Consider the following 27,397-nt stretch of genomic DNA (forward strand, 5'->3'; position numbering starts at 1 on the left):
CCCCCGAATTGCGGGCTGCAGTTGCACCCTTCTCGAGACACTGCTATGCTCTAGGTGAGGATGTTCATGATAAAAGTTGCATGACGTCAAGGATCAGTCAAGCAACTAAAACGCCCTGCACATATCGTTTCTTTCACCACGGTTTGCAGCCGCAAAGTGATTTTTGCTAATGTGCATCTAAGGTAAGATTTCAACCATTATGTCACTTTTAACAAATTACAGGTTACGATTTATTGAAGCAGATGTCGCAATTTCTGCTTTATTCTAATGACACATATGCGATTTATTTGAGTCTTCTCCAATCTACATCAGGTCATTTTACATAGCCTTGTATGAATGCTTAATTTGCCATTAGGCTTCTTGTGCTAAAGTACATTTTTAGGACTGTCACTCTCTGGTGTCCATAACGTTTGTTATTTCCCCAGAGCAAATCTTTTTTCGCTCGCTCCTTTGTGGACTCAAAAAATGGGAAGATTAGACACTCTGAGAGAATTTAATTTATTGTCATGGATGAGAGAGGAAAGACAATCGAGGAAGTTGACCCTGGTCATCGTTTTCATCGCCTTGCTGCTGGATAATATGCTTCTAACGGTGGTCGGTAGGTGCAACTTTGGAAAAATTATTTTCACACCTGTTACTGTTGTGTCAACTGTTGTTTCACACATTGAAACGTATCAATGCCTTTCTAAAGGACAATTCGAGTCTGTTGCCTGCCAAACTAACCCATCAACAATGTGGACAACTGACAGATATTCTTTTCAACCATGCAATGTTTTGTTGTTTCACTTGTCAGAAGGTTGTATTCTCCTTTTTGTTTAGAGTAGTTCAATTATAATTTTTGGTGTGGAACAAAAGTTATTCCGTCCTGGCTAATAGCCCCCCCCCCCCCCCCCCAAAAAAAAAACATTGTCTAGTCTAAAGCCTATGATTTGCTCACAATTTTACCTTGCATGAAGCTTTTTAATTATATACGAAATTAGACACTAGCTACTTCAGTTGTTACATTTTATTCAAATGAGATACACATTGGTTTTCATCCAATATCCAATATTAGATAGCACAATGAGTAAGAATGACAGCCTGGTCTCATAGACTAAACTAAACATAGTAAACGTAAATCATGGACACAAAAATATTTATTATATTTTAGGTGTGGTATGATACATAAAATAGAAGGTTACTTAAGGCAAAACTGAAAGTAGGGTGGGTGAGTGTATAACGTGAATGTCTAGCAACCCAAAGGTTGCGTGTTCGAATCTCATCACAGACAACTAGCATTTTAACTAATTAGCAACATTGCAACTACTTACTACTTTTTAGCTACTTTGCAACTACTTAACATGTTAGTGTTAGCCACCTAGCTAACATTAGCAACAACAAATTGGAATTCGTAACATATTTTACATTTTGCAAATTCGTTACATATTGTAGGAATTGTAATTGGATGATGGATATCCACAAATTAATACATACATACCAAATGTAACATATCATACTAATCCAGGCTGCATCACATCCGGACGTGATTGGGAGTCCCATAACGTGGCGCACAATTGGCCCAGCGTCGTCCGGGTTTGGCCAAGGTAGGCCGTTATTGTAAATAAGAATTTGTTCTTAAACTGACTTGCCTAGTTAAATAAAGGTGAAATAAAATTTAAATAAATAATTGGAACATCCCGGATTTACTTTTACTATGTTACGTCTACCCCTGAGTCCAAGTTGAGAATGAGTGAATAAAATATGTCATAAATCAAACATATTGTGAATTAAAATGTAAATACACCCATAATATATATAACATAACATATTAGAAAGCGGCCTATGTGCTACAATGTTTTTCCCTAAATATTTCCTCTGTCGATTATTCATGTTATCAGATTGTGTCAAATTGATTACAACCTTAGGCATTTTCAAAAGCTGAATGTAGCCTTTAGTGTAAAGTTTCACAGTGAGGTTAATTGTTAATAATTGGTCATCCTTTATATCGCCTTTCACGTGGCCAAGTGAATAGTAATTAGTAAATGAAAACTATGGTGGGCCGGGATGGTGCGCCTGCTACAGATTATTTGGGCATGGAATTCATCCATCTACACCCATTGTATAGTTTTGGTACCAAGGTCCCCAGCTCACTTGATTTCCATGAAAGCATCAGCATTGCCATTACCAATGAATCTCCCAGTCGTATCAGATAGATTATGGATGACATTGATGTGCACATGAATGCTGTTATTTTGCTTGAGATTGTGCCGTCGGTGCTGGACACGTCTCCCGGACATGTCCATTGAGCCATGGATACAGATGCGCATTGGAAGAATGTCAGAATTTGTCAGTCAGAAATTACTCTAGAGTAGCTGTATATGCTCATATGTGATTGGAGGCAAATCTATAAACAGCAAGGGTATGAATAACAATGAATATGATAAAAGCATGATAATAATATGAAAATAATAAGCTAAAACCATCTTAATGGGGCCAATTATTGTGTTATCTGGCACATTTATAGCTACATGAGTTAAATCAACTCAATCTTTTCTTAACCTTTGAAAGAAATGGATTGTGTCCTAATGTCCTACCCGTTACAAAAATCGAATAAATATGAAATAAATTCGTAATTATATTCCACACAGACTTCTTTGGATGATGAGGTTATATCGGAATATACTATAGTAGATATAACACTTTTCAGCATCTGTTTTTCTGCTCCTTTCTTCCTGGTAGTCCCCATCATTCCCAGCTACCTATACACAGTTGATGATGCAGCAGCCAACATGGCCAAGAATCACACCACGGCCTCCCCACACACCCCTTCTGGAACCTTCCAGACCATCGTGTCCCTCTATGACAACTCTGTCAGGGTAACCAGCGGGGGCCCAATGGACTCCACACCCATACCCTTGGATCAGACCCAGGCGGTCTCTCTTTCCACCTCGGCTCTCACACCCCACAACTCCACAGAGCCTGACTGCCCCAAAGCAGATGACCAGCTTCTCAATGAGAATGTGAAAGTGGGACTACTTTTTGCCTCCAAGGCCACCGTACAGCTCATCACCAACCCCTTTATTGGGCCTCTCACCAACAGGTGGGTGAATGACATGATCACACTGGTTGGTGTGTTTTCTGTTATCTTATTTTCATACTGTCACGTTCTGACCTTAGTTCTTTTGTATTTTCTTTGTTTTAGTATGGTCAGGGCGTGAGTTGGGTGGGTTATCTATGTTTTGTGTTTCTATGTTGGGTTTTTCGTTTGGCCTGATATGGTTCTCAATCAGAGGCAGGTGTTAGTCATTGTCTCTGTTTGGGAACCATATTTAGGTAGCCTGTTTTGTTTTGTGGGTGGTTGTCTTCCGTGTCTGTGTTGTTCATGTTACGGGACTGTTTCTATTCACTTTGTTATTTTTGTATTGTTGTCGTGTTCAGGATTATTAAATATAATGGACACTTACCACGCTGCGCATTGGTCGGACCTTTCTTACTCCTCGTCAGATGAGGAGGATGAATTCCGTTACACATACTTATTTCTAGATTATTTCAATGAAATGCCAGCTGTGAACTGGCTTGCATGGCAACTATAATTCAGGTTTCGTAAAACCTGTCTATTTATATTGCCCTAGTTTATGAAGACTTTTAGCATTTAAAATGATTCCCTGGTTGAACAAATGTTTTAATTATGGTTATAAAGGGGTTGTTTCATACAGTTATGACTTGATTTGACTAGTAATTAAGACAAGTAGTTTTGAATGACACTAAAATTAGATGACAGCAGGCATGCAGGTTAGGCCAATGTGTATCTTCAGAGTTCAGTGTGAAGCCACATGCAGTGTGGGTGCCTGCCAGGGCTTCCTGCTAGCCCAGAGCTAAATGGTGGCTCAGCTTGGCCTGCGTTTGGGTAATCAGTCAAAGGTCCATGGGGAGAAAGACCAGGAACAGACTCTTTTCAAGTGACAGTGAGTAAAATCAAACGCTGCCATTTGTATATTGCTATTTTGAGACCAAATGTCATGTCAGTTAGATCTAATCCAGCCTGTTCCCATATAGCTAAATTCCTGTTTAGTGGTTTGTGTTGGATTTATGCATCTCTGCATGCATGCATTCAGTATGGATCCCTGCTTGTAGGGCTTTACAAGCACTTGTAGTTATTGTTTTTGAGCATCGTACTGTGTTCTGAAATTACTCAATATCGATTATACTAAGGATCAATACTTTTGTAGACATATCTGTATGTTAGCGCACATATTCGGGAAAGACCAATTTGTCAGAGATATTACTGTGAAATATTTTCTTATGGAATGCTCACATGGGTAAAGTCAGTCAAGGTTTGAGCTCTAGCAGTGCTCACTGCTCAGTCATAGACGAATGCATCAAGGCTAATATTTACCGTCTCAGCCGGGCACCACAATATTCTGTGATTGAAGCAAACAATAGAATCCTATTATTTACCCATAGTCACCTTCCGTGTGAGAAAGGACAACACAAGGCAAGTCATGCATGTCAGGTACATGGAACAAGGCGCTAAGTACACACAATGTATATTTACAAAAGCATTGACACCGCACCATGATTGTGTAATTTTTGTGCAGACCAACTCCCAGATATGTATCACACAAATATCAGTTGTATCACAACCATTGTGTCAAACGCAGTGTGTACGAGGCCAAAGAGTGTTTCTGCCCAACTTCTACTAGACTAATGTTAGATGAGCTGTAGTTATGTGTCTTGTTTTATATAGTATTGCATTATATTCTAGAGTATTGAGAAAGGATGTCTCAATGTGCTTACAGAATAGGATACCAGATCCCCATGTTTGCCGGGTTCTGTATTATGTTCCTGTCAACCATTAGTAAGTATTACCCACATCCACACCTGTTTCCAGATCTCACACCGTGTTTCAATTATATTTTTTCATGATTGATGTTTTCTTTCGGGTTGTTTTGTCTGAATTTCTATTGTCGTTGTTGTCAAGTGTTCGCCTTCTCATCGAGCTACACTCTGCTGTTTCTGGCCAGATCCCTGCAGGGTGTGGGCTCCTCCTGCTCCTCCGTGGCTGGTAAGGTCCTTGGCATTACCCCTGACATTTATAGATGCTTTCAGGATTAGCTTCACTTTGAGACAGGAGCAGCAAGCACATACAGTTTCTCCAGAACCTTCACCATTTTTATTACAGTAGGCCTACCTTGGTATGCATCTTTGTCTCTCGAGTTGAACATTGAGGCATTTATTATACACATCTCTAGTTGAGTTATTGAAAGGTGCTGTGGTAAGAGGAACAACCAATACTCCTAACGTAACGCTGGTAAGTGTCTATTCAAACAGTCACAGAGGATTTGTTTTGTGCAAGCAGCCCTGGGATAACTGAAGAGCAGTGTTTCAAGAACTAATAATAATAATAATATATGTAGTATGCTATAAAGAAATACATTGCCTTGCAAAAGTATTCAGATTTACATTTTGTTATGTTACAAAGTGGGATTAAAATTGATGTAATTGTCATTTTTCTGTCAACAATATACACAAAATACTCTGTAATGTCAAAGTGGAAGAATTAAGGATTAATACAAAATTATATAACACAAATATAGTTGTTGCATAGTAGTCAGCCCCTTTGTTTAGGCAAGCCTAAATTAGTTCAGGAGTAAAATTTGGCTTAACAAATCACATTAAAAGTTACATGGACATGACATGATTTTTAAACGACTAACCCTTCCTCTGTCCCCCATATATACATCTGTAAAGTCCCTCAGTCATGTATTGAATTTCAAGCACAGATTCTACTACATAGACCAGGGAACTTCGAAAACCTCATTAAAAAAAGGGCAGTGATTGGTAAATAGGTAACAATAAAAATCAGACATTGAATATCTCTTGTAGCATGGTCTAATTTATAATTATGCTGTGCATTATGTATTAAACCACCCAGACACCTCAAAGATACAGTCGTCCTTCTGAACTGAGCTGCAGGACAGGAATGAAACTGCTCAGGGATGTCACCTTAAGGACATTGGTGGTTTTAAAAGTGGTTTCAATGGCTGTGACGGGAGAGGACTGAGGATGGATCAGCAACATTGTAGTGACTCCACAATAATGACCTAAATGACAGAGTGAAAAGAAGAACACAAATATACAAAACATGCATCTTGTATACAACAAGGCACTAAAGTAATAATGCAAGACAAACATGACAAAGGAATACACTTTTTGTTCTAAATGCAAGCCTTATGTTTGGGGATAATCCAATACAACACATCACTGAGTAACTGCCTTCTTATTTTCAAGCGTGGTGGTGGCTGCATCGTGGTATGGGTATGCTTGACATCAGCAAATACTGGGGAGTTTTTCAGGATAAAAAAAACGTGACAGGGCTAAGCACAGGCAAAATCCTAAAGCAAATCCTGCTTCAAGTCTGCTTCATACCAGACACTGGGAGAGAAATCTACACTGGAGTTGCTTACCAAGAAGACAGTGTATGTTCCTAAGTGGCCAAGTTACAGTTTTGACTTAAATCTGCTTAAAATACTATGGCAAGACTTGAAAATTGCTGTCTAGCCATGATCACCAACATCTTGACAGAGCTTGAAGAATTTAGAAAATAATAATAGGTCAATCTTGCGCAATCCAGCTGTGCAAAGCTCTTAGAGACTTACCCAAGAATATTCACTTCTGTAATCGCAGCCAAAGGTGTTTCTAACATGTATGGACTCAGGGAGCTGAATACTTATGTAACGACTATATTTTATTTATTACATTTTTATTAATGTTTTTAAACATTTTATACTTTTTCTTCCACATTGACGTTAGAGTATTTTGTGTAGATTGTTGACAAAAAATTACAATTAGTCCTTCCGAGTAGCGCAGCTGTCTAAGGCACTGCATCGCAGTGCTAAAAACATCACTACACACCCGGGTTCGATCTCAGGCTGTGTCACAGCCGGCTGCGACTGGGAGACCCATGAGGCGGCCTGCAATTGGCCAAGCGTCGTCCGGGTTAGGGGAGGGTTTGGCCAGCCGGGATGTCCCTGTCCCATCGCACTCTAGCAACTCCTTGTGGCGGGCCGGGCGCCTGCTAGCTGACCTCGGTCACCAGCTGGAAAGTATTTCCTCGGACACATTGGTGCGGATGGCTTAAGCGAGCAGTGTGTCAAGAAGCAGTGCAGCTTGGCGGGGTCGTGTTTCGGAGGACGCATGGCTCTCGACCTTCGCCTCTCCCGAGTCCGTACGGGAGTTGCAGCGATGGGACAAGACAACTACCAATTGGAGAGAAAAAAAGGTTAAAGAAAACCACCTACTCATTCAAGGGTTTATCTTTATTTTACTACATTGTAGAATAATAGTGAAGACATCAAAACTATGAAATAACACTTATGGAATCATGTAGTAACCAAAAAACTGTTAAACAAACAAAATATAGTTTCTATTTGAGATTCTTCAAAGTAGCCACCCCATCGATACGCCCCGTCGATACGCCATCCCATCTGGTTTGGCCTTAGTGGGACTATCATTTGTTTTTCAACAGGACAATGACCCAACACACCTCTAGGCTGTGTAAGGTCTATTTGACCAAGAAGAAGAGTGATGGAGTGCTGCATCAGATGACCTGGCCTCCACAATCACCCGACCTCAACCCAATTGAGATGGTTTGGCATGAGTCGGAACGCAGAGTGAAGGAAAAGCAGCCAACAAGTGCTCAGCATATGTGGGAACTCCTTCAAGACTGTTGAAAAGCATTCCTGATGAAGCTGGTTGAGAGTATGCCAAGAGTGTGCAAGCTGTCATCAAGGCAAAGGGTGGCTACTTTGAAGAATCTCAAATATAAAATATATTTAGATTTGTTTAGCACTATATTGGATACTACATGATTCCGTATGTGTTATTTCATAGTTTTGATGTCTTCACTATTATTCTACAATGTAGAAAATAGTAAAAATAAAGAAAAACCCTTGAATGAGTAGGTGTGTCCAAACTTTTGACTGGTACTGTGTATGTAAAAAAAAAAAAAAAAAAAGACAATTAAATCAATTTTAATCCTGTGAAAAAATACAAGGGGTCTGAATACTTTTGCAAGGCACTGTATATTGTGGCCAGGTCAAATGTACCTGTGTATATAAGAGCTTACATGTTCTGTTCTTCTTCTAGGGATGGGGATGCTTGCCAGTGTGTACACAGATGACGAGGAGAGGGGAAATGCCATCGGGATAGCCCTGGGTGGTCTGGCCATGGGCGTGCTGGGTATGTACACAATTCATGATGCGTTTGAGCTCTTTGTACATGTTCTAACAGGCAACAGTTGGCCAAAATCCTTGACCATCTTTACTTTCTTCCACCCAGTGGGCCCACCATTCGGCAGTGTCATGTATGAGTTTGTGGGGAAAACGGCACCTTTCCTCATTCTGGCTGTTCTGGCTGTGCTGGATGGAGGTAAGTAATGTGGCCATGTTTCTCTCTATCATAATGCAGATGTTCTGTTTTCTCTAATCAGGAGTCACCTGTTAGGGATGCTAACTAAGTTCATCCTCTGTGTCTCCCAACAGCACTGCAACTGTTCATTCTCCAGCCCTCAAAGGTGGAACCAGAGGTGAGTGTATGGCTATAGATCACCAGATCACTGTGATATGAATGTGGGGATCAATAGAGTATTATAAGTGATTTGATTGGGATTGATTGGATTCATACAGCGTCTTTCCAGATGCTTAAAGTGCTTTACACTGTTTAGGGAATACAAATAGTGCACAGGCCATTAAAAGTAATTTTACACTGAATAAATACACTTTTCTCTGTCAGAACTCTTCTGCCATGCAAACAGATAAGCAGAGAAATTCAGCCGCTCACAGTGACAGCCATGAGTGATGATCCGTTTGGAAGTGTCTTCCAGCCAGGTTTTTATATCAGAGCGGCAGCCTGAGCTGTGTGCTGTGTAGGTCTCTGGTATGATGTGTTACCATCCCAGTTAGAGGAGACGTGTGCCTGGGATGGATATTCCTATCACAGCCCCTCTGACTTTGATCTATGGGGCTGATGCATATCAGTCATCACGGATACCAAGGAGGTAGTGACAGAGACCCAATCAGATGGTGGCTGTGATTATCAGACCAATGGCGCTTATACATTGTTTAGTTGTGGATGACGAATATTAAAAAGGGAAGGGGACATGACATAATCCTCACTATTAGTACATCACTGTAACTGAAAGGTTGCAAGATCGAATCCCCAAGCTGACAAGATAAAAATCTGTCGTTCTGCCCCTGAACAAGGCAGTTAACCCACTGTTCCTATGCCGTCATTGAAAATAAGAATTTGTTCTTAACTGACTTGCCTAGTTAAAATAAAATAACAAATCTCTGTTGCTGAGATTTCTAACAGTGATGTGAACACATGATCATTGAGCTTAGAGACGTTGTCAGAGTAACTGACAAGAGGTTATTGTCACACCTGTGCCAGTCATTAGTGAACTCAATGGCTATGTGTGGACATTTCCTATTCATTACTGTAATAGCAGGGACCCTCAGAATAGAGAGGAACAGTGGTATTTCAGTGTGCACAAACACTTTGCATACTGAAAGCACAGATAGTAACTGTACATAACTGTACATCATTGTGGAATGATGTAAAGGTACAGACAGCACTGTAGTAACTAGGTACCACATAATTATTCGAGGCTGCCTTTTTGTATTACATTACACAGCTCTACATTTCCTGACCCTTTTCTCTCTACAGAGCCAGAAAGGGTCCTCACTTTGGAGCCTTATTAAAGATCCATACATACTCATTGCTGCAGGTAAGAATTCATCATTTATTAATGTTAGTAATATTATTACTTCATTCTGAAGTACCCGCTGTGGCATTTCCCATTTCAGTCACACTAAGCGAAAAGCAACTAGGTGGAAGAAGAACTGACTGAGATGTTCGAACAAATTGTATTCCTGTGGTTGAATTTCTGCCCTGAACTAGGAAAAGACAAACGCTGAGCCTACCAATTGATTTCTGGGTTAAGAACAGTATTATTGCCAGAAAGAGTGTGGAGAGGGAGCGAGCACTGCATGTTAGAAGGGGTCATCTCCGCATCAGAATAGACTGTGTGTGTGTGTGTGTGTGTGTGTGTGTGTGTGTGTGTGTGTGTGTGTGTGTGTGTGTGTGTGTCTGTGTGTCTGTGTGTCTGTGTGTGCGCGTGCGTGCACATTTGCTCGTGTGTGTTTGAGTATGTGTGATGCTGAAGTGCTTGGGGAAACGACATCTATGTGTCAGTGAGACTCCCCACCACTTCAATCAGGGCAGCCTAATACTGGGTATTATGTCTGGGGGGGGGGGGGGGGGGGCTGACAGGGACATAAAAAAATTGTAAAGATGGAGAATAACATAATAACTCTTTTCCAGGATCCATTTGTTTTGCAAACATGGCCATCGCAATGTTAGAGCCAGCGTTGCCTATTTGGATGATGGAGACCATGTGTCCAAGAAAATGGCAGCTAGGTATTTTGACATTTCTTTTCCTTTTTGTCCCTCTTGACAACCCTGTTTCCCCTATTGACAATGCTGCACATGAAACCACTCTGCTTGCTGAATGTACTTAGAATGATGGTCTTCATTTGAACTCAAGGTTTGAAAACACAGCAAAAGGAAACAGCATAACACAATAACTTGATTATGACACTGTGGCGTATAACTGGGTATTCACAAAGACTTCATACAGTATCTAGATGATCATTGAAACTGATCTGTAGTCGTTCTCCACCTCATTGAACCTCCCATTTTAGTGAAACTGAATCACTCTTTTTCTTTTCCCGCCATTATTACTTATTTTTATTAGTGGCATTGACTATGAGGACTCGCACGAGAGAGAGGATGGAGCGACATGGGGGGGGGTGGCAGGGGACAGGATATTAGGGTTTCATTTGCGGGCGAGTGGAGAGTGGGAGTGCTCATTACTGTGTCTAGGAGATATGCTGGAGCCCTATGATAGAGACGGATAATGTGCTTGCTTATCTGGGCCCCTCTGTACCCTGCTATCTCTCGCTCTCTGCCCTGCTATCTCTCTCTCAACTGATCTCTGTCTCTCCCTCTCTATCTTTCTCTCTGCCAGGCGTTGCCTTTGTGCCAGCCAGCATCTCCTACCTTATTGGAACTAACATCTTTGGCGTCCTCGCGCACAAGATGGGGAGGTAGGGAGGGAAATGACTCCCGTTTTTTCCGTCTCCTTATCTTTTCCTGCGTTGGTATCTGTTTCCTGTGCTATTGAGCAACTCTAAATTAGATTTCTCAGGCAGGTTGGGTATTTGCTGTTTATTGAAGTCTACAGTGTGACAGTGTGTTTATAACCGCTTGGCTAATGTTTGTTTGTTTACCACAGTTGTGTGTGCACAGTCACATTTAAATCAATAGATTTTTACCTCACACTTTATGAAAATACATGTGTTTCACGGCTCAAATATTGCCTGTAGTCATAGAAGTATTATTTTAGAAAGTTTGAAAAAAAATCTAACATTTGTTTCTCAAAATGTCCTAATCCTGTCTCAAAGAAAACAGATTGTGCTCCATTTGCTTCCTCTGTTCGTTTATTTGAAGTTTATTATTGTAATAAATCAGATTTCATGGGCTTGCGATACAATACAACAGTGAAGGGAGGGGAGAGGGACATTGACTGTTGTCATTGGCAGACCCTGAACTGCTCTTTCCTCTTTTCCCAGATGGCTGTGCTCTCTCATCGGGATGGTCCTCGTGGGGGTTAGCATCCTCTGTGTGAGTACTAGACACATCTTTATCAGGTAGCTTTTAGCATCCAGCTCAAACACAATGCTAACATTAATGTACCTATTTGGCCTGGTGGCATCATCAGAATCAGGGGGTCCATCTAAGGATATTGGGTAGCACTATTGGGTATACACTATACAGTGCCTTCGGAAAGTATTCAGACCCCTTCACTTTTGCCACATTTTGTTATGTTACATAGCCTTATTCTAAAATTGATTAAATAAATAAAAAATCCTCATCAATCTGCACACAATAACCCATAATGACAAAGCAATTTTTTTTTTTTGAAATGTACCTTATTTACATAAGTATTCAGACCCTTTACTATGATACTCGATATTGAGCTCAGGTGCAACCTGTTTCCATTGATCATCCTTGAGATGTTTCTACAACTTGATTGGAGTCCACCTGTGGTAAATTCAATTGATTGGACATGATTTGAAGGCACACACCTGTCTATATAAGGTCCCACGGTTGACAGTCCACGTCGGAGCAAAAACTAAGCGATGAGGTTGAAGGAATTGTCCGTAGAGCTCCGAGACAGGAGGTGTCGAGGCACAGATCTGGGGAAGAATACCAAAAGATTTCTGCAGCATTGAAGGTCCCCAAAAACACAGTGGCCTCCATCATTCTTAAATGGAAGAGTTGGCCACCCGGCCATACTGAACAATCGGGGGAGAAGGGCCTTGATGAAAACCTGCTCAAAGAGTAATCAGGACCTCAGACTGCAGCGAAGGTTCACCTTCCAACAGTACAACGACCCTAAGCACACAGCCAAGACAACGCAGGAGTGGCTTCGGGACAGGTCTCTGAATGTCCTTGAGTGGCCCAGCCAGAACCCAGACTTGAACCCGATCGAACATCTCAGGAGAGACCTGAAAATAGCTGTGTAGCAATGCTTCCCATCCAACCTGACCGAGCTTGAGAGGATCTGCAGAGAAGAATGGAAGAAACTCCCCAAATACAGGTGTATCAAGCTTGTAGCGTCATACCCAAGAAGACTTGATGCTGTAATTGCTTCCAAAGGTGCTTGAACAAAGGGTCTGAATATTTATGTGAATGTGATATTTCACTTTTTATTTCAAATTTCTAAAAACCTGTTTTTGCTTTGTAATTATGGGGTATTGTGTGTAGATTGATGAATGAAAAAAACAATTTCATACATTTTAGAATAAGGCAGTAACGTAACAAAATGTGGAAAAAGTCAAGGGTTCTGAATACTTTCCAAGGCACTGTAAATACAGGGGTTCGTGGACACCCCTTCAAATTAGTGGATACGGCTATTTCAGCAACACTGGTTACTGACAGGTGTAAAAAAAATAATATCACACAGCCATGCAATCTCCATCCACTAACATTGGCAGTATAATGGCCTGTCATAGGATGCCACCTTTCCAACAAGTCAGTTCGTCAAATTTCTGCCCAGCTAGAGCTGCCCCGGTCACCTGTAAATGTTGTTATTGTGAAGTGGAAATGTCTAGGGGCAACAACGGCTCAGCGGTAAGTCACACAAGCTCACAGAACGGGACCGCATAGTGCTGAAGTGTGTAGCACGTAAAAATCATCTGCCCTCGGTTGCAACACTCACTACCGAGTTTCAAACAGTTCTTGTGCCGGCACAAGAACTGTTTGTCGGGAGCTTCATGAAATGGGTTTCCATGGCCGAGCAGCCACACACAAGACTAAGATCACCATGCGCAATGCCAAGCGTCTGCTGGAGTCATGTAAAGCTCACCGCCATTGGACTCTGGAGCAGTGGAAACGAGTTCTCTGGAGTGATGAATCACGCTTCACCATCTGGCAGTCTGACGGACGAATCTGTAATTTTTTTATAATAGACCGCTGCGACTCGGGAGCCCTGAGTGCCAGGAGAACGCTACCTGCCCCAATGTATAGTGCCAACTGTAAAGTTTGGTGGAGAAGGAATAATGGTTGGGGGCTGTTTTTCATGATTCAGGCTAAGCCCCTTAGTTCCAGTGAAGAGAAATCTTAACAATACTGCATACAATCATCAAGTTTATTTTATATAGCCCTTCGTACATCAGCTAATATCTCGAAGTGCTGTACAGACACCCAGCCTAAAACCCCAAACAGCAAGCAATGCAGGTGTAGAAGCAATGACATTCTAGACAATTATGTGATTGCAACTTTGTGCCAACAGTTTGGGGAAGGCCCTTTCCTGTTTCAGCATGACATCTAGTGGAAAGTGGTCCCAGAAGAGTGGAGGCTGTTATAGCAGCAAAGGGGGGACCAACTCCATATTAACGCCCATGATTTTGGAATGAGATGTTGGTCGAGCAGGGGTCCACATACTTTTGGTCATGTAGTGTAGGTGAAAGCTAGGGTTTTACCAACCCAGTCATGTCAGATCAGGGGTTACATACAAGAAGGGAGGAAGTAGGGATGAATTTTCTATGTATTGGAACAGGCCTACTGTCTTAATGTCCTACTGTATCTCATTAGTCTCCAAATCACATTTTGGGAGTTCAATCAGAAGTCAACTCGAAAGCCAGTCAGAAAACAGCAAATTCTCTGGACACAGATAATTACATTTTCATTGTAGTTCCTTATGCAATTGTGTTGTGTGTGCAAGAACAAAGCTCCTCAAGTCCTTAGACCACATAAAGATGGTATTCTGGATTACACGGTAAACATCTGATCAATACAAATCCTCTTCCACTCTTTACCTTGACTATGTCGTGTCATAGGTCCCTTTCGCTAAGGACATCTATGGACTGATACTTCCGAATTTTGGTGTTGGTTTTGCAATTGGTAAGTCAATTTGTATTGCATTGTATAGAGAAACAACAGATGATAATATTAGCATCTGGTTTGTAAGATATTACTGAACTTCTCATTCTCTTGTCAGGCATGGTGGATTCCTCTATGATGCCAATCATGGGATATTTGGTGGACCTGAGACATGTGTCAGTCTATGGCACTGTGTACGCCATTGCTGATGTGGCTTTCTGTATGGGCTTTGCTTTAGGTAAATTACCATCAGATGCTTGAAAATAACCCAGTCCCATAGTATAGTTTTAAAACATTTCTGTCACACGTTCTTATGTATGTTTCTGTTGTTGTTGAGGTGTGGCACGATAAGAGTAGCATCACGATATGTCAATTTGGGGGAAATAATCTATATCTGTCTCATCTATAAGCTCACTAACCTTCCTTTTGCTGATGAAGGTCCTTCCGCTGGAGGCGCCATAGCGAAGAGCATTGGGTTCCCCTGGCTCATGACCATCATCGGCGTCGTGGACATCCTCTTCGCTCCCCTCTGCTACTTCCTCAGGAGTCCTCCTGGGAGGGAAGAGAAAATGGTGAGACACTGAACACCTCGTACACGCACGCACAGAAGTGTGCACGCACGCACACACCTACATACACACACATGCACGTGCACACACACACACACACACAAACATACTACACACACTTACACAGAGGTATGCGTTTGAATACTGGTTACTTGTAAAGCTGCATCTGATGCAGAGAGAACTAGCCATTGCCGTCCCCACAGGCTCAAACTATTGCCATCTTTTATAGGCGATACTACCAGGTGAAACGGAGAGAGAGGAACTCGAAGAACACACTTTGATCATGAGACACACTTTGAATGGGCTGTCTGTTTAAGTTGACCATTTCAGGTCTCATCATTGCTGTGTATTGCATTCTACTGCTTTTTTTTCACCTATCTACCGGAAGTGGATGCTGTTCCTATGCAACCTCTTGCTAGCCTGTTAGCATAACACATGACTAGCTAAACATTTTACGATATCAGGTGTGTTCGTAAATTCAATCTGCAGTGCCAGAATGCGCTCTGGGCGTTTGTAAATCCAGAGCGTTGTCAGATTGTAAATTCAGAGCGTTCAGAGAGCACACTGGACACTCTGGCCAAGGAGTAAGGAGTAGGGTTGACCCGAGCGTTCAACGGCAGTCAAGCACCCACGCTAACTGGCTAGCTACTTCTAGACACAAATGAGAGAACACCTCTCTCTGACCATTTTACTCGCCATAGCAGAGCTGGTTAGGCTGTTTTCATGTTATCCAGAGCGTTGGTGACTGTGCTGCTGGCAACAATTTATTACGCTTTTTTTTGCCGACATTTACTGACACCGGCCATATTCAACTGTGCGCTAGAGTAGATAGCCAGAATTAACAATGTCTATTGAAATGCACAACGACTATACCGCTTAGCTAAGAATGATGTGAATAATCAAGTCAATAAACGTTGGTTAGTTAGTTAGATAGCAGACTGTTAATATACTGCCTGGCAAGTTTGATGTATTAGTATCCAACTAACGTTAGGTAACTAGCTAACATAGCATTACATCAGTATATACCGGTATGTGGTTCGTAAGGATAGTGTAGCTAGCAAATTGTCTGCCAACGTAACGCAACTTATTTGAAAAGTCATTACTTTATTACATTGCTCAACATTTTCTTAACATTTGTCATTAGTTAGTCGGACTTCGGCTGCATTTTCTCCGCCATTTTCTTCAAATCTGAAAACGATGTGAAGCCAAGAATTGCATTATGGGCCCTAAAAGTACCTAAATAGTGTCCTCTGTGTGTATACTTCTGATTTTTCCGAATTTAGTACGACATCCAGGAACTTTTGGCATACTAACTATATCCATACTATGACCAATAAGCATACTATATACTCAATTCACATCACAAATAGTATGGTTAGTGCGGTTAGTATGAGTATTCGAACACAGCTATGATTCGACGCCATTCACTCCATTCCAGCCTCTTGTGGTGGAGGGATTGGTGGATAGATTGTGTGAATGTTTACGGTTTGCTGTAAAAGATACACCACATACATGAACAGATAGCATGGTATTCAGCTTGATTAAAGTGTTTGAACTATATAAAGTTTCCCCTTTTGGACATGGTGGTGGTGAATGGTGGTAAGTCTAAAGGTAACTGCCAAAATAAAGAAGGATACAAAATATTGAAAGCAGGTGCTTCCACACAGGTGTGGTTCCTAAATTAATTAAGCAATTAATATCCCATCATGCTTAGTGTCATATATAAAAATGCAGAGTTGCCCATTATTGTAGCTACCATGGCTAGGATAAGAGATCTCAGTGACATTGAAAGAGGGGACTCAAAGGCGCATAGGGGGTTTAAAAGGTGTGTGTGTGTGTGTGTGGTGTATCAGTCACCAGATCTCAACCCAATTGAACACTTATGGGAGATTCTGGAGCAGCGCCTGAGATAGCTTTTTCCATAAACAAAATACCAAATATGGAATTTGTCATAGAAGAATGGTGTTGCATCCCTACAATAGTGTTCCAGACAATCCCAAGGCGCATTGAAGCTGTTTTGGCGGCTCGTGGTGGCCCTATTAAGACTTTTTATCTTGGTGTTTCCTTTATTTTGGCAGTTACAGTGCCTTTCAAAAGTATTCATTCCCCTTGGCGTTTTTCCTATTTTGTTGCATTACAACCTGTAATTTAAATTGATTTTTATTTGGATTTCATGCAATGGACATACACAAAATAGTTAAAATTGGTGAAGTGAAATGAAGAAAACTTGTTTCAAAAAATTCAAAAAAATAAAATACGTAAAAGTGTTGCGTGCATATGTATTCACCCCCTTTGCTATGAAGCCCCTAAATAAGATCTGGTGCAACCAATTACCTTCAGAAGTCACATAATTAGTTAAATAAAGTCCACCTGTGTGCAATCTAAGTGTCACATGATCTGTTAAACGATCTCAGTATATTTGCACCTGTTCTGAAAGACCCTACAGTCTGCAGCACCACTAAGCAAGCAGCACCACCAAGCAAGCGGCACCATGAAGACCAAGGAGCTCCCCAAACAGGTCAGGGACAAAGTTGTGGAGAAGTACAGATCAAGGTTGGGTTATAAACCAATATCCGAAACTTTGAACATCCCACGGAGCACCATTAAATCCATTATTAAAAAATGGAAAGAATATGGCAACACAACAAACCTGCCAGGAGAGGGCCGCCCAACAAAACTCACGGAGCAGGCAAGGAGGGCATTAATCAGAGTCAACAAAGAGGCCAAAGATAACCTTGAAGGAGCTGCAAAGCTCTACAGCGGAGATTGGAGTATCTGTCCATAGGATCACTTTAAGCCGTACACTCCACAGAGCTGGACTTTAGGGAAGAGTGGCCAGAAAAAACCCATTGCTTAAAGAAAACATAAGCAAACAATTTTGCCAAAAGGCATGTGGGAGACTCCTCAAACATATGGAAGAAGGTACTCTGTTCAGATGAGACTAAATTGAGCTTTTTGACCATCAAAGAAAACGCTATGTCTGGCGCAAACCCAACACCTCTCATCACCCGAGAACACCATGTTTTTCATCTGCAGGGACTGGGAAACTGGTCAGAATTGCAGGAATGATGGATGGCGCTGAATACAGGGAAATTCTTGAGGGAAACTTATTTTAGAGACTGGGACAGAGGTTCACCTTCCAGCAGGACAATGACCACAAGCATACTGCTAAAGCAAAACTCGAGTGGTTTAAGGGGAAACATTTAAATGTCTTGGAATGGCCTAGTCAAAGCCCAGACCTCAATCCAATTGAGAATCTGTGGTATGACTTAAAGATTGCTGTACACCAGTGGAAGCCATCTAACTTGAAGGAGCTGGAACAGTTTTTCCTTGAAGAATGGGCAAAAATCCCAGTGGCTAGATGTGCCAAGCTTATAGAGACATACCCCAAGAGACTTGCAGCTGTAATTGCTGCAAAAGGTGGCTCTACAAAGTATTGACTTTGGGGGGGTGAATAGTTATGCACACTCAAGTTCTGAGTTTTTTTGTCTTATTTCTTGTTTTTTTCACAATAAAAAAACGAATTTGCATCTTCAAAGTGGTAGGCATGTTGTGTAAATCAAATGATACCAACCCCGAAAAAATATATTTTAATTCCAGGTTGTAAGGCAACAAAATAGGGAAAATGCCAAGGGGGTGAATACTTTTGCAAGCCACTGTACAGTACCTGTACATAGTTAGAAATGCTTTTATAAATTGCACATGCGTATGTCTGCAACTAAATATTGGGTCAAAGGATCAAAGAATTACTGTGTATTCGGAAAGTATTCAGACCCCTTCACTTTTTTCACATTTCGTTACATTACAGCCTTATTCTAAAATGGATTAAATGAAATTGATTTTATATATATATATAAAATCAATCTACACACAATACCCCATAATGACAAAGCAAAAACTGGACATTTTTGCTAATTTATTAAACATAAAAAAACAGAAATACCTTATTTACATAAGTATTCTGCCCCTTTGCTATGAGACTCGAAATTGAGCTCAGGTGCATCCTGTTTTCATTGATCATCCTTCAGATGTTTCTACAACTTGATTGGAGCCCACTTGTGGTAAATTCAAATCGATAGGACATGATTTGGAAAGGCACACACCTGTCTAAGGTCCCACAGTTGACAGTGCATGTCAGAGCAAAAACCAAGCCACGATGTCGAAGGGATTGTCCGTAGAGCTCCAAGACAGGATTGTGTCGAGGCACAGATCTGGGGAAGGGTACCAAACATTTTTGCAGCATTGAAGGTCCCCAAGAACACAGTGGCCTCCATCATTCTTAAATGGATGAAGTTTGGAACCCCCAAGACTCTTCCTAGAGCTGGCCGCCCGGCCAATCTGAGCAATCGGGGGAGAAGGGCCTTGGTCAGGGAGGTGACCAAGATCCAAATGGTCACTCTGACAGAGCTCCAGAGTTCCTCTGTGGAGATGGGAGAACCTTCCAGAAGGACAACCATCTCTGCAGCACTCCACCAATCAGGCCTTATGGTAGAGTGGCCAGACGGAAGCCACTCCTCAATAAAAGGCACATGACAGCCCGCTTGGAGTTTGCCAAAAGGCACCTAAAGGACTCGCAGACAATGAGAAACAAGATTCTCTGGTCTGATGAAACCAAGATTGAAGAACTCTTTGGCCTGAATGCCAAGCGTCACGTCTGGAGGAAACCTGGCACCATCCCTACGGGTAAGCATCGGACTGGGAGACTAATCAGGATCGAGGGAAAGATGAATGGAGCAAAGTATAGAGAGATCCTTGTTGAAAACTTGCTCCGGGGTCATCAGGACCTTAGACTGGGGTGAAGGTTCACGTTCCAACAGGACAACAACCCTAAGCACACAGCTAAGACAATGCAGGAGTGGCTTTGGGACAAGTCTCTATGTCCTTGAGTGGCCCAGCCAGAACCCAGACTTGAATCCGATCTATCCTCTTTTTAGAGACCTGTAAATAGCTTTGCAGCGATACTCTCCATCCAACCTGACAGAGCTTGAGAGGATCTGCAGAGAAGAATGGGAGAAACCCATCAAATACAGGTGTGCCAAGCTTGTAGCATCATACCCAAGAAGACTCGAGGCTGTAATCGCTGCCAAAGGTGCTTCAACAAAGTACTGATTTAAAGGGTCTGAATACTTATGTAAATGTGATATTTCTAAAAACCTGTTTTTGGTTTGTCATCATGGGTACTGGTTGTAGATTAATGAGGAAGAAAAAAAGGAATTTAATTATTCTTGGAATAAGGCTGTAACGTAACAAAATGAATACTTTCTAAATGCACTGTATGCCTCGAGACAGGCGGATGAATTTGCCTTGGTAGTTGTCTTCCATCAAAGCTACATGACTGTTATAATGTAACCACAGTACAAAGCTCTTTGTGTTCAATCGAGAGCCATCTTTTGTCTCTGAAACTTTGGTCCTTGATAACAAATTATTGGTGGCTAATTTTTGTTCTCTTAGAATTTCTGATAAATTTTGACTCTATACAATTGTAATCTTCTCAGGCCATCTTGATGGACTCTAACTGCTCGATGAAGACCCGATCATACTCAACACAGGGGAACACAGAGCACGAAGAGATGGAGACAGAGTACGATGAGTATTAATGGACACCAGACATGTATGTTACCTTCCAGAGGATCTATTTTGTTGTACAAAAACAGAGATACAATGATTATTATTTTTTAACAGCTAGGCTGTTTCGTTGTGAATGTCCGTCTTCACTGTTCTGTGTCATTGTTATTGTACGACTAGAGCAAACCAAAGTTGTTGTCATTGCCCTGTGTTTATTTTGAGCCTTATCCAATGGAAGTGGGGCCGTGTCAAAACAGGGTTTTCATGGGCCGTAATAGCAGACTGCTGTGTGTCATATTTACTGAATAGTTCAGATGAGGGTGGTATTATACAGTCGTGGCCAAAAGTTTTGAGAATGACACAAATATTAATTTTCACAAAGTCTGCTGCCTCAGTTTGTATGATGGCAATTTGCATATACTCCAGAATGTTATGAAGACTGATCAAATTAATTTAAATTAATTGCAAAGTCCCTCTTTGCCATGGAAATGAACTGAATCCCCCCAAAAAAATTCCACTGCATTTCAGCCCTGCCACAAAAGGACCAGCTGACATCATGTCAGTGATTCTCTCATTAACACAGGTGTGAGTGTTGACGAAGACAAAGCTGGAGATCATTCTGTCATGCTGATTGAGTTTGAATAACAGACTGGAAGCTTCAAAAGGAGGGTGGTGCTTGGAATCATTGTTCTTCCTCTGTCAACCATGGTTACCTGCAAGGAAACACGTGCCGTCATCATTGCTTTGCACAAAAAGGGCTTAACAGGCAAGGATATTGCTGCCAGTAAGATTGCACCTAAATCCACCATTTATCGGATCATCAAGAACTTCAAGCAGAGTGGTTCAATTGTTGTGAAGAAGGCTTCAGGGCGCCCAAGAAAGTCCAGCAAGCGCCAGGACCGTCTCCTAAAGTTGATTTAGCTGCGGGATCGGGGCACCACCTGTACAGAGCTTGCACAGGAATGGCAGCAGGCAGATGTGAGTGCATCTGCACGCACAGTGAGGCGAAGACTTTTGGAGGATGGCCTGGTGTCAAGAAGGGCAGCAAAGAAGCCAATTCTCTCCAGGAAAAACATCAGGGACAGACTGATATTCTGCAAAAGGTACAGGGATTGGACTGCTGAGGACTGGGGTAAAGTCATTTTCTCTGATGAATCCCCTTTCCGATTGTTTGAGGCATCCGGAAAAAGGCTTGTCCGGAGAAGACAAGGTGAGCGCTACCATCAGTCCTGTGTCATGCCAACAGTAAAGCATCCTGAGACCATCCATATGTGCGGTTGCTTCTCAGCCAAGGGCGGGGGCTCACTCACAATTTAGCCTAAGAACACAGCCATGAATAAAGAATGGTACCAACACATCCTCCGAGAGCAACTTCTCCAAACCATCCAGGAACAGTTTGTTGACGAACAATGCCTTTTCCAGCATGATGGAGCACCTTGCCATAAGGCAAAAGTGATAACTAAGTGTCTCAGGGAACAAAACATCGATATTTTGGGTCCATGGCCAGGGAACTCCCCAGACCTTAATCCCATTGAGAACTTGTGGTCAATCCTCAAGAGGCGGGTGGACAAAAAAAAAAAAAACATATTCTGACAAACTCCGAGCATTGATTATGCAAGAATGGGCTGTCATCAGTCAGGATGTGGCCCAGAAGTAAATTGACAGCATGCCAGGGCAGATTGCAGAGGTCTTGAAAAAGAAGGGTCAACACTGCAAATATTGGCTCTTTGCATCAACTTCATGCAATTGTCAATAAAAGCCTTTGACACTTATGAAATGCTTGTTACTATGGACTACTGAAGTATAATTACATCTAAAGACACTGAAGCAGCAAACCTTGTGGAAATTAATATTTGTGTCATTCTCAAAACTTTTGGCCACGACTGTAGAGCACCAAATTCTGTGCTGTAGGTCGGCAAGGACTACAAACATGTCCTAATAATTCACCTATTGGCCATTAACAGTACGAACAAAACAAATGTACTTAGAGAGTTCCTTCTATCTGTGTAGAAACTGACCTAGGGTCAGAGTCAACATCTCGAACAAGGCACTATGAGAACACTGCTTAGTGTTGGTCATTCTATTGGTTGAGTATAATTGGTAAATTATTTCGATATATAGTATAACATAGCCTATTACAGAGATACAAGTTACTCAATACATTTGGAATGAGTATTTTCTTACTGCTTTAACAAGGCAAACCACATTTTACCTTGAAATGGGCCTTTTTCATTGATTCCACAAACATTTTTTTTTATACATTGAGATTGATTTTTAAATTGAGGAAATACCTGAACTGAAAGGACAATACCCCAGAAGCTGTTATAGGCAATGCTGTCCTGGGTTGACTGCTTATGACTGTGCTTGTGACTATTTGCATGGTATACCACATAAAAAAATACCATCACTCCAATGCCGTCGTCAGTTTCACTGTCCACATCAAAACAAAAAACAAGTTAATAAAGCAAATGACCGTCACCGTATATGATACCACAGCTCATAGGAAACATGTTTAGCTGTTTTTTAAGTGTACATACCTTTTGGTAAGCCATTTGAATGTGTGGAAAACGAAGACTCATATCTGAAGACTCAATGTTTAGGTAGAAGATAATTCACTTTCCCTATTGACATTACAAGCCATACAATATATATTGTGTTGAAAAGTAAACGTATGGATACAGGTTTACTTTGACGTCTCTGAATAAACAGCACCTTAAGGAGATGGTAAAGCACTTTATCAGAGTCTAGTTACTCACACCATTTCACTCCAAGGACAGTTCTAGTATGTTGATGTTGGTTTAGCAGAGAGAGAATTGAGGTGAGGAGCTTGATATGTTTTGTAATTTTGTCTAATGTTAGCAACAAAACAATCAAAGTTTTATCAAAGATGAATTCACTTATTATTGTGTGTGCAGTGCACTGAACATCCCAGTAGTGTTAATCCCTAACACTACTCCCGAGTGGCACAGCAGTTTAAGGCACTGCATCTCAGTGTTAGAGGTTAGACACCCTGGGTCAAATCCAGGCTGTATCACAACCGACCGTGATTGGGAGTCCCATAGAGCGGCGCACAATTGGCCCAGGTTTGGCCGGTGGAGGCCATCATTGTAAATAAGAGTTTGTTCTTAACTGACTTGCCTAGTTAAATAAATAAAATAGAACCGCAATGTATTTTCAAACACCGAGGTTGAATTTTGGGTCTCAATCTTGACCAGTCTGAATCTTAAACTAACCTGTGAAGAGCATTAACATTATTTGTGAACTTATTTGTGAACACTTCCAGTAGGTCATCAAAAAGTATACACACAATACATACAGATCAATATGCATTGTTTCCAAGATCCAAGATTATATTGACCAGCAGCAATGTGCATGCACATACATACAGTAGCAACTTCAGTCTGAGGATTTGATTGGCTGACTGGGCCCTGGCCTGCACATGTCATTAGAGACCTTTGTGTGCAGTCAGTCACCAGTATTAATCCAAAACACAGAGCCATGAAGTGTCCCTCCCGTTCCCCCACCCCCTCTCCTATTTGTCCTGAAGCGGAAAATGAAAATATTGACTCATCCACTGCTCTTTGTCAAGACCACTGTGATCTAACAGAAACATCCAGGCATACAAAGCACTGCTAATAACTGTCAAATATCTCTGTGCTGTTTGGCAAAGTGCATTTATTACAAACCATTCTTTGGTTGTTCGAGCAAACCTGACATCTGGAAATCTGTGAAAATACTTTTATGCCCTTGCCATGGAAAAACACAATGGCACATGTTAAAAATGTCAAATAAGACTGCATTTTTAGGTATATGAAGTGTTATTTGCAAAACTCTGGGTTTGCTGGATTGCAGGTTTGGTTGAATGGACACCCCAATGGGTTTCATTGTAAATAAATGATGCACGCAAAATAGCCTATGATGAGTTGACAGAGATTGTTTCCTGATACCTTCACTATTAGTTTCATTCTTTGCGCTTAAATGTATATTAACATTTTAAATTGAAATACTCATGTCAAGATGGCTACCATTCTGAGAGATTGTTGTTATTTTGCAATAAATTGTTGGGTCATGTAGGTTTCATAATGGATTATACAGTGCCCTCCTGAATTATTGGCACCCCAGGTGAACAAAAAAGGCTGTGAAAAAATGTTATTGTTGTTTATCAACTTGATCTTACACTCCAAATATCATATGAACGTAACCTTTAATTGAGTTAAAATTGTAACAAAAATTATAATTAAAAATCAAGAAATTGTTTTTTTATTCTAAAACATGCATGTCAGAATTATTGCCACCCCTAAAAATTCTTATGAACAAAATCAAATGTATGTATATTCTGATCGGAGTGTTTGGGAACTCTTAACAGGTCATCCATGACAGGGGTATAAATATGAGGTGACACGCAGGCTAAAATCCCTTAGTCATCCATCAACATGGACAAAAGGTTGTTGACCTTCACAAATCAGCCAATGGCTATAAAAAGATAGCCTGAAAACACCAATCTCCACTATTAGGGCAATAATTAATACATTTTAAACAACTGGTGCTGTTATGAACCTGCCTCGAAGAGGATGCAAGTGTATTAAGAAGGATGGTTCAAGTGGAGTAAAAAAATCTCCAAGGATAACAGTTGGAGGAGAATTGCAGAAGGGTAACATTTTGGAGTCACCAAGTCTCCAAAACTACAATTCGACGCCACCAATGCCAACAAGTTATTTGAAAGGGTTGCTAGAACAAAGCCTCTGCTGTCACCAAACCACAAACGTAAGCAGCTGGAGTTTGCTAAATGTCATTGGAGCTTTGATTGGAACCACGTTCTATGGTCTGATTAGACTACAATAGAGATTTTTGGCAACTAGGGTTTGGTGTAAAAAGAGAGCCATGGTCATGCAGAAAACAAGTACGGTGGTGGATCTGTGATGTTGTGGGGCTGTTTACTTCCAAAAACCCTGGGAACCTTGTAAGGATCAGTGGTGGAAATATTACCCAATTTTCATACTTGAGTAAAAGTATAGATGCCTTAAATAGAAAGTAAAAGTGAACGTCAGCCAGTAAAATACTACTTGAGTAAAAGTCTAAAAGTATTTGGTTTTAAATATGCTTAAGGATCAAAATTAGGGCCTCCCGAGTGGCGCAGTGGTCTAAGGCACTGCATCGCTGTGTCACGAGAGATTCTGGGTTCGAGTCCAGGCTCTGTTGCAGCCGGCTGTGACCGGGAGACCCATGGGGCGGCGCACAATTGGCTCAGCGTCATCCGGGTTAGGGGAGGGTTTGGCCGGCAGGGATGTCCTTGTCCCATCGCACACTAGCAACTCCTGTGGCTGACTGGGCACAGTGCATGCTGACACGGTTGCCAGGTGTTTGGTGTTTCCTCCGACACATTGGTGCGGCTGGCTTCCGGGTTAAGTGGGCATTGTGTCAAGAAGCAGTGCGGCTTGGTTGGGTTGTGTTTCGGAGGATGCACGGCTCTCGACCTTCACCTCACCCGAGTCTGTACGGGAGTTGCAGCGATGAGACAAGACTGTAACTACCAATTGGATAACGAGAAAATGGGGTAAAAAAAATATTTAAAAAATAATACATTCTTTAGGATTGTGTAAAAGTTGTCAGAAACATAAATAGTAAAGTACAGATACCCCAAAAATGAGTTAAGTACATTATACCACTGGTTAGGATACATGGCATAATTTTCTTTATTTAACTAGGCAAGTCAGTTAAGAACAAATTCTTAGTGTCAATGACAGCCTAGTGGGTTTAACAGTTTAACAGTGAGTTAACTGCCTTGTTCAGGGGCAGAACGACAGATTTGTACCTTGTCAGCTCAGGGATTTGAACTTGCAACCTTTTGGTTACTAGTCCAACACTCTAACCACTAGGCTACCTTGCCGCCCCATCATGGGCTCACTCCATCAAGTACCAGGAGATTTTAGGCAAAAACCTGTCTGCCTCTGCCAGGAGCCTAAAACTGGGTCGTCGTTGGATCTTCCAGCAGGACAACAATCCAAAGCATACCTTGAAATCGACAAGAAAATGGTTCACTGACCATAGAATCAAGCTTTTGCAATGGCCATCCCAGTCCCCTGACCTAAACCCCATTGAAAACCTGTGGGGTGAGCTGAAGAGGGGAGTCCACAAGCAAGGACCAAGGATCTGGAGGAATGGTCTCAAATCGCTTCCTGTGTTCTCCCACCCCATCAAACATTATGAGACAACTCAGAGCTGTTATCTTGGCAAAGGGAGGGTGCTCAAAGAACTAAATGCAGGGGTGCCAATAACATGATATGCATGTTTTATATATATTTTTTAATAATTTTAACTTAAAAGGTTAGATTCATATGATATTTTGAGCATAAGATTAAGCTGATAACTTTTTTCCCCAGCCTTTTTTGTTCATATTTACCTAGGGTGTAGAGATTAATATATTTGTCATTTGTTTATATTAGAAATCTATTGCACACATGCTCAAACATATGTGTGTGTGTGCCCATGTTGGTGTGTGTGCCTTCTGACATGTATGTAATTGGTTTGTGTGTATATCAACTACTTACGAACTGGTACACAAAAAAAATGTTGACCTTTTATATTCTGGACTGGTTGTTTACCTGTAAAGTGTGCTGATTGTATAATATATGTTGATACTCAGTGGGGATGGAAAACCCCTAAATAAATGTTGCTCTGAAAAAGTGTTTGGGTTGAATACGAGTATGTGAACATTTGATCTTTTTTTTTAAAGCAGTAGATTCAATCAACCGTAAGTTTGTTACATGTTTGATGGT

The 27,397-nt window shown here is 41.3% G+C and overlaps 1 protein-coding gene across 2 annotated transcripts; it reads left to right on the forward strand.

Moving 5' to 3' along the window:
• On the forward strand, positions 1-27,306 carry LOC139570824 (synaptic vesicular amine transporter-like). Of its 2 annotated transcripts, XM_071393034.1 has the most exons (16): positions 4-182; positions 426-598; positions 2,719-3,079; positions 4,779-4,837; positions 4,961-5,044; positions 8,128-8,220; positions 8,320-8,409; positions 8,523-8,566; positions 9,706-9,766; positions 10,363-10,458; positions 11,069-11,147; positions 11,673-11,724; positions 14,445-14,508; positions 14,606-14,725; positions 14,926-15,059; positions 20,552-27,306. In XM_071393034.1, the coding sequence occupies exons 2-16, from the start codon at positions 466-468 to the stop codon at positions 20,651-20,653; spliced, it is 1,572 nt and encodes a 523-aa protein (XP_071249135.1). In that variant the 5' UTR covers positions 4-182; positions 426-465; the 3' UTR covers positions 20,654-27,306. The 2 variants fall into 2 exon arrangements, with proteins under 2 accessions (XP_071249134.1, XP_071249135.1); XM_071393033.1 differs by having other exon boundaries at positions 1-182; positions 8,128-8,409.
• Positions 27,307-27,397: the final 91 nt, after the last annotated feature.

This window comes from Salvelinus alpinus, chromosome 3 (genome assembly GCF_045679555.1).
Source record: "Salvelinus alpinus chromosome 3, SLU_Salpinus.1, whole genome shotgun sequence".
In the NCBI taxonomy this organism is placed as follows: Eukaryota; Metazoa; Chordata; class Actinopteri; order Salmoniformes; family Salmonidae; genus Salvelinus; species Salvelinus alpinus.

Bases quoted from the DNA above. Each gene is read 5' to 3' on its own strand.
- LOC139570824 (XM_071393033.1), top strand. From the start codon at position 466: ATGGGAAGATTAGACACTCTGAGAGAATTTAATTTATTGTCATGGATG. The intron at 4,838-4,960 runs GTAAGTATTACC...GTTGTTGTCAAG, and splicing joins TATGTTCCTGTCAACCATTA to TGTTCGCCTTCTCATCGAGC. The intron at 9,767-10,362 runs GTAAGAATTCAT...ACTCTTTTCCAG, and splicing joins ATACATACTCATTGCTGCAG to GATCCATTTGTTTTGCAAAC.